The sequence below is a fragment of the Pinus tabuliformis genome, chromosome 1_2 (assembly GCF_031772625.1).
Source record: "Pinus tabuliformis cultivar Carrire ecotype Pingquan chromosome 1_2, CPIR1, whole genome shotgun sequence".
Classification (NCBI taxonomy): Eukaryota; Viridiplantae; Streptophyta; class Pinopsida; order Pinales; family Pinaceae; genus Pinus; species Pinus tabuliformis.
The window spans coordinates 683,766,466-683,777,612 of record NC_142298.1 but is presented as its reverse complement, the minus strand read 5'-3'; the positions used below and the strand labels follow the sequence as shown (position 1 = coordinate 683,777,612).

General features: G+C 36.0%; 2 protein-coding genes across 2 annotated transcripts; both read right to left on the bottom strand.

Annotated features, from left to right (window-relative positions):
* Nucleotides 1-2,498: 2,498 nt before the first annotated feature.
* LOC149207551 (large ribosomal subunit protein eL31-like) lies at nucleotides 2,499-10,813 on the bottom strand. Its single transcript, XM_089395788.1, has 3 exons — nucleotides 10,519-10,813; nucleotides 3,099-3,189; nucleotides 2,499-2,877 (listed from the first exon to the last, which is right to left on the bottom strand). The coding sequence occupies exons 2-3, from the start codon at nucleotides 3,179-3,181 to the stop codon at nucleotides 2,598-2,600; spliced, it is 363 nt and encodes a 120-aa protein (XP_089251914.1). The 5' UTR covers nucleotides 3,182-3,189; nucleotides 10,519-10,813; the 3' UTR covers nucleotides 2,499-2,597.
* LOC149207552 (large ribosomal subunit protein eL31-like) lies at nucleotides 9,678-10,521 on the bottom strand. The gene is made up of 2 exons (XM_089395787.1): nucleotides 10,340-10,521; nucleotides 9,678-10,118 (listed from the first exon to the last, which is right to left on the bottom strand). The coding sequence occupies exons 1-2, from the start codon at nucleotides 10,420-10,422 to the stop codon at nucleotides 9,839-9,841; spliced, it is 363 nt and encodes a 120-aa protein (XP_089251913.1). The 5' UTR covers nucleotides 10,423-10,521; the 3' UTR covers nucleotides 9,678-9,838.
* Nucleotides 10,814-11,147: the final 334 nt, after the last annotated feature.

The window sequence follows — 11,147 nt, the reverse complement described above, 5'->3', positions numbered from 1 at the left end:
GACAAGCCCAAAGTTGAGCTTCTGAGCATCGTGTGATTGGTTACCACCACAAGTTGATTGAACAAGCCTCCTTCAGAATCATTTTGGAGGCAGAATGTGTTCCAAAAGAAAATAGAATACATATATCAGAGCATCTGCAAGGATTGCAATCTTATTGAAGAATTCCAACTTAGCAATTATAATTAATTATTTCCCAAATTTGTAGATTTGTTTTTCCTGGATATAATGTCTTGCCACTGATATTTTCCATTCAACTGCACCTCACAAGCAAACCACTAGGATTGAATTCTCTTAGTGAAATTCACGATGGAAGAATTAAGAAGCAATTACATGTCACTGCATGAATAAAATTTTATGTTTGCCTTCCTATTTATAGAAAAATATTCTGGCAAAGATTCCTCTATTTCTAACATTAAGAACCACGCTCTCATTGCAAGTGCATCACAATTGCCCACTAGCAATCACTACCAGTCACTAGCACTCACTATTGCCCACTAGCCCTGATGCCATAGGTGCTCATAATGACTTGAACCAGAAACCCAGGCCTGTAGGCATCTATGTTCTCTGTTCCAGGGATAAGTTTTGTGGAGCACAGCCACCATCTAATTTGTAGGTTCCTTGGGGCATCTTGGCAAGTTTGATTGCAATGTTTTCCATCAACGTGTTACTAATATGGAAGTAGCAAAATATATGATACATATTTCCCTTCTCTATACAGATGGGCATTTAATTGTAACATCCCATTTTAAAAGCTAAATATATCATTTATCTGTATTATTAAGAGAAATGAAGTAAAATATTTATGTTCTTCGGAAATCATTTCTTCGAAAATACCCAAAGTATTTTGAAATCTCCAAGAAGTGGACAAAGGATGCCCTTCTTAAAGAAATGGCAAAAAGCATTAATGTGATGACAGTATCCATGGCACTATCTGCATTCCAAAGAGAAAAAATACATTTTCATATAATGACAACAATACAACCTAACAAAAATGTAGGATAATATAGAGATTCATGCCTTTATCCACCCAAAAATAGAGAAATATCCTAAATTTATGTTTTCCTACTAGAAAACGTAGTTCAATCAGAATACTAGGTACAGAAAACCTACTCCTTGCAAAACCGGACCCCAATAGATGGAATGTATAATTTCTCCAAGAATGACAACATACAAAAGCTGCTTGTCATTTTTGAGAATCCAACCCAAGTGATAAATCATAAAACTCATCTACAGCCCACAATATACAAAAACAATTGCCCATAGAGATGTGGGTTTTTTCAGACCATAATGATGTCAAAGTTGATCTTTGCAAAAAAAATATCATCAAGATAGACTTCTGACAGGAAAAACTTTTAGGCAATTGCATTTAGAAATGGGCACATCATTACTTATATTCAACACGAGTAAAGATGAAATCATGAAAATCACAAGCTGCTTAAATTTAAATACCTCAAAGACACACAACGATGACAGTTGATCCTGTTGTCAAAGATGATCCCACAGCAAAAATAAGATCACAACATGATTCAATAAACAATCCTTTGTGAATCTGGGCAAAATAACCAGTATATGGATACCCTTGCTCTAGTGGTTAAGGATTTTAATCCACTCTTATAAAAGACTATATCCAATTGTTTATGGCAGGACAACTAATGCACAAACCTTGGTTGGGCAAATATGACAAGCAACACTGAGGCAAAAATCCGACATCACCCACTGATGCAAGTAATGTCAAGCAAAAACGTGGCCATGAAACTGATTCCAAATATTTTGCTGAGAACAGCGCCCCACGCACTAACTAAACATGCAAGAGAAAAAAAAAATTGCATTTTGCAAGTCAAATTCTTTTTGTTGGCGAGTTCAACAAATATATTACGTCCATGAGAACTATCTGAGCTAAACTATATGGGTTAGACTATCTGGGTTGTATAGTAAAAAAATACCCATTCAATATTTAAATCCTAATTATTCAGCCAATGGGCTACACTTCACCCTTCAAATCTTCTGATGTTCCATTTTTAACAGGCATGCGGTGGTAGGACACACAAATGGCAGGTGTTAGGATGAGCCTGGGTGAAAGCTCTGGGCAGTTTGGGCAGAATAGCTAGAAGTCATAACTAAGACCTAAGGCTAACGATACCCATTCAATCTGATGCAACATCTCTTCAAATGCTTTAACATTGTAGATTAACATTATCAAAAAAAGTTAACTGAACAATATGTAGACAAAAGATAAAATATGATTCCTTTGGCGAATAGTAAATCATAAGCAAGTCAGACTGTTTTGTGAGGCAATTACTCGAAAACAGAGTAATCCTGCTAAACGAATACATAATCATCATAAACTTTGAAAGCTGGCAAACGGATATAGATGTGGGTACGTGTTATGTAGCATGGAAAACTGTGATTAATCCCAGCATTCCAGATACCAATAAACAAATAAGCTACTTCGTCAACATAAAAATCCAGAAAAAAAACCTCACGTCCTACAAAACTGAAGTGTCAAAGCATTAAATGCCCTCAGAATCATAACACTATAAAGAAAATAATAGTCTACATTCCGCTTCACAGCAAAATGTACTTAAGATGTGATTACATCAATCTTCCTCCTCAATAATCTTAGTACCTACTCCACTGAGCCCTTCAGGAGGCACCTCTGCCACCGTTACAATCGAATAGAGCTCCTCCTTGGCATCTTCTTCGTCGTTGCGCTTCCTGGAGATTCGAACCCTCATCCTCCTGGGCACACTCCTGATGCCCCTGCTCCATACAGCCTTATTAAGTTTCACATCAAGCCTCACATCAGCGGTTCCCATAGCCTTCTGGGCAAATTTCCTGATCTCCTTAACGGCCTTTGGAGCCATTTTCTTAAAAGTGTTGCAAATGAGAAGTCTGCGAATAAATCCCTATGAACACTTGATAACACTCAACCCTAGACCTTGAAAAAGTTTCAAGTGTATGCAGAATAGTTTTTCAGATGCGTATAAGAAATTTTATGGAAAAAAACCCAAATCGTCAACAAATCAAACGAGAAAAACCTAATATACGATACCATACAGAACAAAAATTGACTTTAAAAGCTTCAGATTTTCATCTACCAGCCATGGAGACGCTTGTGAAGATTGATGGTGTACTCCCTGGTCACGACCTCGTCCCTGCGGCTCTTTCCCTTCTCCACCATCGTGCCACCTTCTCCGCTCCGCTTCAAGTCTTCTCTCGACTCCTCTACTAAACCCTAAAATCTACAGAGAAGCTAACAGAAATAAACCCTTGGCTTAATACATTGAGTTGTGAAAACCCTTGTATTCAAACATATTTGATACTCCTTTTACGTCCGTCCAATGTGATTTTGTTTCAATAAATTTTATGCGCGTGTCTTTTGAAAATATGAATTTTTATTTCTCATATGAGGTGTAAGAAAATATACGGAATTAATGGGATTATAGTAGTTGGCATGTTGATAAGTTATGACTTGATTTAGACTTTGGGGTAGCATTTGTAGTTATAACTAACATTTGCACCACATGTTGCAAAGGAAACGCCGTAAGGCAATGATATAAGAAACAATAGCATTGAAGAAAGAAGTCCAAATTTTATGCAAATGACATAAGAAACAATAGCATAGAAGAAAGAAATCCAAATTTTATGCAATTTTGTTTCTTTACTGGTGTTTATTTTTTATCATCAACAAATGCCTAGATCAGCTATCCAGATTACCAAGAACCTCGCGTTTGAAGGCGTTGCCACAATCCCACAAAGCTCATTTCGATGATCGCTAAGAAGGGAATTGTTGTGCGAGATGCAAATTGTTTCCATTGTTTATTGAATGGACTCTGTTCTTGCACTAATTATTGTAACGCTAATTGCAAATCGTCTCATACAAAATAGTGTGACTGCAAGCATAAGCAACTACTTGCCTTTTGTGACAAGCATATGTTTGATAGAGAAAAATGAACAAATGCAAAAGCAGAGGGGATTAGTAAAATATTTGATGTGTATCAGTTTCTGTTCGGTGTAATCTAGGGTGCATACATAGCAAAAACATACCTAGATAGTTAGTGACATTTTCATAAGACAGATTGAATTTCTACTTGATTCATTTCTTCATATCGGCCATAATTTTACAAAAAATGTTGAATAGGGGTTACATTGAGTATATTATTGCTGGTTACATTGAGTATAGTATTGCTAGCAATTTGCATAATGCAGTGTTGTTGGGTGGTATGCCAATGGTGACACATCATGTGATCATATTTCATTGATATAGACGGTATTTCGAGCATAGTTATTTAAGGTTATGTGTAGAAGATTTGAAGAGAAGTTATACATGGCAGATTCTACCTGCCAGGGATATATCATGCATTTTACAGTCACAGCCAATTCTATGGATATTGGAAATGAGCGTAAGGCTAAGCTCTCGCTTATGTATCACATTTGATTTCCTTCTCATGGGAGATGTAAGTCTTGTTGAAGCAGTGGATCGTGAGAATTGGGCAAGAAACCTTTTGCACGTAGTTTCCAAGCGTGATATTGTTCCTTGGATGCTTCTTGCAACGCTTGAGGGAATTGTTGAGCCTTTGACTGTTATTTTGCCATATTGGCATGGAAAATTCCCATATTTTTCTATTCAAGAGGCTTCTAGGATTCTTCTTAATAATGCCCTGTAGTATACTTCGACAGTGTCACAAAGAGAAGCCCATACAGACCTATTGGCACTTCTGTGTTCTGCTCAAGCCATGGCGCAGCTTGTATCGACAATTCTGACACCACCTCAGCAATGGAGCAAGTTTGGAAGTGGTTCGAAGGTATGTGTGTTCTCAAGACTTCTTACAAAAATAAGAGGGTAGCATTGACTTCAAAAGGAAACAATCTGTCAAATCCCTATAATGGATGTGCCATTTCAAAACAGAAGCAATGCTACCAAGGGATTGGAAAATTTTACTCAAGGAGGGCAAGAGATTTGCAAATGTTAAGATATCCCAATAATGGATGTGCCATTTCAAAACAAAAAGCAATGCTACCAAGGGATTGGAAAAATTTACTCAAGGAGGGCAAGAGATTTGCAAATGTTAAGATATCCCAATTATCGGAGCAGATAGAAAAGTAGGGTCGGTTCTAAAGAACGTATTTTTCTCTAGGTAAACAAATCACCTACAAGACTTTGGGAGAGAATGAAAATCCTCAGCCATGAACATATTGCACTTCTGTTGGATACGTCACTAATGCATAGATTCGATTCTTTGGTTGACCAGGATATTAACATCATAATTCCTACTCAAATTTTGCATGGCAGAATCCTTAAACACTGCATATTTTGCAAATGACAGATATGGTGGAAATTCATATATCTGTATTGTTCAGAGTTTTAAGCAGCACATGTATCTAAGAATCCAGGAACCTGAGTTAAGAAAAACGAGAAGTTTAGGGATCTGTTTTAAAGGTCATTATGCAAGCAAAGAAATCAAAAGCAGGTACCAGGGATATATGAATGACTCAAGCAAAGAAATCAAAAGCAGGTACCAGGGATATATGAATGACTTTTCAGCTTGTGAAAGTTGAAGAATACCAATTTCCTTTCTACTACACAATTATAGTGCTCTTGTGCATCTTGTTTCAAATATCACTAATGATAATTTGCACATTATTCAGATGAGTTTAATCACTCGGAGGCTGGTCGGGAATTGGCAAAAATCTCATGCTTCTCTCATTGATTAGGCACCCCAGATCAACTAGGTTGTGGACTTAGTAGAAAAGTTATGAATATTTTGAAAGGTTTGGGCTCGCAATTTGGTAACTTTCACACTCTGAGCGATGAAGAAGTGCACAAGGGAATGAAAAGCAGTGAATTAAAGAAAATGTTTGAATAACATAGCTTTCTTCCTAATGTTGACAAAATTGTTGGATAAAAAGAAACCGCACCTGAATCAAAATCTGATGCTAAATTCTGAGGATCTGGGATAACAGTAGATTCTACACAAAATGGTGAAACCATCTGAGCTCTTCATCAGTAAGTGAATCATGGAAAGGTTTCAATATCATGTTTTTTTGAGGCATCTCTATTAGAGATCTTAGTTCCTGGTCGGAAGCTACAAAACAGAGCTTTGCATGGACATCTTGTTTTGTTTAGAATCTAGTTTCATGGTTTCAATTTGCATTGATATGGAAAATTAATTGTTGGTACCATCTTGATGAAGATCCCAAGTGTTTGAAGTAGTTACCAATACCTTTGTAACATGAAAAGGGGTTAGTTCTGCATTATGACCGGATGACTCTAGTCAGTAGATGATTGTAACAGCTTGAGAAATATGTTGGTCTATACTCTTTCGTTTGTAATGGAATAGGGGCTCGCTTTTGGGGTACCAAAAAGACTTGTACTCTCTAAAAAGCTTGATATTTCAGAGTTTTAATCAAAAGGCTTCTGGCTTTAACAATTTCTACTCATATTTTGGGCAAAATCAACCAAAAAAAATCAAAAGTGGTGTCATTAAACAACTGTGTTAATGCATTATCAGGTGACACCTTATCTCTAATTTTATCAGTACAAGTAAGATATTTAATATCACAATGTAGGGTTTGATTAATCTATTTCTGCACAAAAAAACCAAGTGAATATACTAAGTGGATACTTGGACGATGTAACTCTCCTTTTTTGTAATTATATAAGCCAGCATTTTCTCAAGTTCAATCGATCCTGTCAAACACCTAAACTGATTGTATTTTCAATGAACATGGAGTAGACTGATCTGTGTCACAAGGGCATAAAGTGGAAGTGTGATGTAACTACATAGAAACTGCACAGCAACCCTAGACACAAACACAAGCAACCCAAGGTAATCCTTATCAGATGTGTAATAAGGTCACTCTCAATATTCTCCTTACACATATTAAAGCTGCAAAACAATCAACTAGTGCTAAGTAAAAGAAGAGATAATGATATTAAATAAATAAAAAACAAACAGTTAAAATGATGAAGTTTGCTCGGAAGTTAGAATGTCCTTTACATGTACCCAAAAAAATATAAATTAGCACACTAGTCTATTGTTGCATACTTACCCTGTGATAATTCTTACTATGATGAAAGTAAACCTCTCATGAAAACAAGATCTCAGGCCAAATTCGTACTGCAAGAATGAAGTCAAATTTAAATAAGGTGCACATAGGGATCAGAATTGAAACTTTTTAGCTGTGTAAACTAAAATTGATTTAAAACACCTAGCACTGCAATATGTTACCATTGTTATATAGTAAATCCAATGATTCTACATGCAAAAGTTCATTCTTTACTAAATGAACATAGTGCTTACCCATATCCACAAGAAGAAAGCAAGCTAGAAAGCACTCTGCAGAACATAAGATAAGTTTGCTAACCATCAAAGCATTGTCATTTCCATGAATATTCAGTAAACAGGATTCAGAAATAAAATTTGGCAATGAGGCATTGGCGTGAAAAGCATTTTGATACCTGGAACAGAGTGAAATGGATCAAGAAAAGAACAAGTTTAGGACTACTGAACCAAAAAAAGTTCATCTGTTGGCTGCACTATGGGAGTTCCTTGAACTACAGCATGCCTCTCTTGAATTTCTAAGGCCATCTCTGTTATTATAAATTGTAGTTTTGTGCTGACCAACAAAACCGTCTGTGCATTTTCAAAATCGAATGGCAATAAGCCCGAAGAATTCAATCAATAAACAAACTTTCCAGGCCATTAACTCACATCATCAATAAGACAATCCTATTAGTCTAAGACTTTTGTTTACTTACAGCTAAGGGAACAAAAGAGAGCCAAAAGTACGCATACCATCCTGCTCAGAGAAACACATCCAATCCAAAAGAAAATATTAATTGAACAAAAGCGAAAACTGCTTTATGAATATGCAAAATTATGTCTTTGGCGGGAGAGATGAGTCTTGAAGACTTACCATACACATTAAGAAGCAAAAAAATTACAGCAAAAGCCCACAAGGAAGGACTGCAGATAATGCATCAAAAGGCCTCTGTTTAGGTAAAATTCAAGGGGATTTTCAAAACATTCGAAGAAGTTGACATAGCAAGGCCCAAGAAGGAAACCTAATATTATTTCTGAAGATCAAAGCTTTTGTGAACAGGGAAATCTTTACTAACCTGATTCCAACCACCCTCTTGAATTCATCATCCAATGACCTCTTGATATATTTATGAAAATCAAACTTGCTATTTGGGGTCAAGTGAGCCTATACAGTTCCAATAAATAAATAAAATTATAGTACTAATCAGATTCCTTACACAAATGATGTGGGTGCTGATTTTGAGATCTGGAAAATTTGTCTTTTTACCTTGTATCTCCAATAGAGAATTTTGGAATTTCAATTTTTTATTTTCCTCAATGAATTCTTCAATGGTAACAAAATTATAATTAAATACCTACTAGAATTGCAAACAAATTCCAAATTAAAAACATTCAAATTAAAACATTCTCAGAAAAATCGAAATCAAATAGTTAATAAAAATAAATATGATCACCCCATTGTTTTCTATTATTATATTAATAACAAATAGAGAAAGCAGAGACAATATTCCAAGGACGAAATGTTATGGGAGTTAAATTTTCCAAAAACTCACTTAGAAATTCAGATTGTTGCAAATCTGCAGCCCTATTTTATGTTGTACGTTTCGAGTGTTTAATGTACATATTTAGCGAAATAGTTTTTCTGGATTGTTCTCCTCTGAATAAGATTTGGAACTATTCCTACTGGGCTTGAATTTGTGCACTAAATATCAAGATATGGCGCCAGAAATATGGGGTGTTGCAATAATCCTCCAGGCTTATTTATTTTTTTGTTTTTTTATTACGTAAATGAATTATATGATATGAAATTTATAGATTACAAAACTTGCTTTCAACCTTCTTGACTTAAATTAAATCTGTTTTCAATCCAATATGGAGTCTAGCTCAACATGATGTCATCTCAGTCTCACTCTCTCAAAGTGTAAACTGAAATTCCCCTTAAAGGTGAAAAGCCCCAAGGCAAAAGGATATATTAATTCAACAAAAGCGAAAAATGCTTTATGAATATGCAAAATTATGTCTTTGGCGGGAGAGATGAGTCTTGAAGACTTACCATACACATTAAGAAGCAAAAAAATTATAGCAAAAGGCCACAAGGAAGGACTGCAGATAATGCATCAAAAGGCCTCTGTTTAGGTAAAATTCAAGGGGATTTTCAAAACATTCCAAGAAGTTGACATAGCAAGGCCCAAGAAGGAAACCTAATATTATTTCTGAAGACCAAAGATTTTGTGAACAGGGAAATCTTTACTAACCTGATTCCAACCACCCTCTTGAAGTCATCATCGAATGACCTCTTGATATATTTACGAAAATCAAAATTGCTATTTGGGGTCAAGTGAGCCTATACAGTTCCAATAAATAAATAAAATTACAGTACTAATGCCAAATTCGTACTGCAAGAATGAAGTCAAATTTAAATAAGGTGCATAGAGGGATCAGAATTGAAACTTTTTAGCTGTGTAAACTAAAATTGATTTAAAACACCTAGCACTGCAATATGTTACCATTGTTATAATAGTAAATCCAATGATTCTACATGCAAAAGTTCATTCTTTACTAAATGAACATAGTGCTTACCCATATCCACAAGAAGAAAACAAGCTGGAAAGCACTCTGCAGAACATAAGGTAAGTTTGCTAACCATCAAAGCATTGTCATTTCCATGAATATTCAGTAAACAGGATTCAACTAAAGTCAAAGCATTAAATGCCCTCAGAATCATAACACTATAAAGAAAATATTAGTCTACATTCCGCTTCACAGCAAAATGTACTTAAGATGTGATTACATCAATCTTCCTCCTCAATAATCTTAGTACCTACTCCACTGAGCCCTTCAGGAGGCACCTCCGCCACAGTTACAATGGAATAGAGCTCCTCCTTGGCATCTTCTTCGTCGTTGCGCTTCCTGGAGATTCGAACCCTCATCCTCCTGGGCACACTCCTGATGCCCCTGCTCCATACAGCCTTATTAAGTTTCACATCAAGCCTCACATCGGCGGTTCCCATAGCCTTCTGGGCAAATTTCCTGATCTCCTTAACGGCCTTTGGAGCCATTTTCTTAAAAGTGCTGCAAATGAAAAGTCTGCGAATAAATCCCTATGAAGACTTGATAACACTCAACCCTAGACCTTGAAAAAATTTCAAGTGTATGCAGAATAGTTTTTCAGATGCGCATAAGAAATTTTATGGAAAAAAACCCAAATCGTCAACAGATCAAACTAGAAAAACCTAATATACGATACCATACAGAACAAAAATTGACTTTAAAAGCTTCAGATTTTCATCTACCAGCCATGGAGACGCTTGTGAAGATTGATGGTGTACTCCCTGGTCACGACCTCGTCCCTGCGGCTCTTTCCCTTCTCCACCATCGTGCCACCTGCTCCGCTCCGCTTCGAGTCTTCTCTCGGCTCCTCTACTAAACCCTAAAATCTACAGAGAAGCTAACAGAAATAAACCCTTCGCACCTGCTCCGCTCCGCTTCGAGTCTTCTCTCGGCTCCTCTACTAAACCCTAAAATCTACAGAGAAGCTAACAGAAATAAACCCTTGGCTTAATACATTGAGTTGTGAAAACCCTTGTATTCAAACATATTTGATACTCCTTTTACGTCCGTCCAATGTGATTTTGTTTCAATAAATTTTATGCGCGTGTCTTTTGAAAATATGAATTTTTATTTCTCATATGAGGTGTAAGAAAATATACGGAATTAATGGGATTATAGTAGTTGGCATGTTGATAAGTTAATGACTTGATTTAGACTTTGGGGTAGCGTTTGTAGTTATAATTAGTGTTGATTTACGTTGTAAATATTTGGGTTAAGGATGTTTAATTTGTATCTAAGTTGTGATTTTGAATTAAGAGCGAGGAGATTTGAAAAAAATATAGGGCTCTAATTAAGTGACATATCATGGAGTAATCGTTTTAGATGTCCTATACTCCTCCTTTAGAGACCTATCCTTTATTGTACCCATATGATCTTCCTAGCCTTGCTTTGCAAGGTGGTAATCACTCCTTCAATATATAGGTTGTGTGGTAATGTTAAGCTTAAATGGGCAATTAAGCAATTATCTACCCTTAACATTATGCTTATTTG

What these genes read in the sequence shown, in the direction of transcription:
- LOC149207551 (XM_089395788.1), bottom strand. Translation starts at nt 3,181, where the DNA reads ATGGTGGAGAAGGGAAAGAGCCGCAGGGACGAGGTCGTGACCAGGGAG. An exon ending in CACAAGCGTCTCCATGGCTG is followed by an intron (nt 2,878 to 3,098) that starts GTAGATGAAAAT and finishes TCTCATTTGCAA; the next exon opens with CACTTTTAAGAAAATGGCTC.
- LOC149207552 (XM_089395787.1), bottom strand. Translation starts at nt 10,422, where the DNA reads ATGGTGGAGAAGGGAAAGAGCCGCAGGGACGAGGTCGTGACCAGGGAG. An exon ending in CACAAGCGTCTCCATGGCTG is followed by an intron (nt 10,119 to 10,339) that starts GTAGATGAAAAT and finishes TTTCATTTGCAG; the next exon opens with CACTTTTAAGAAAATGGCTC.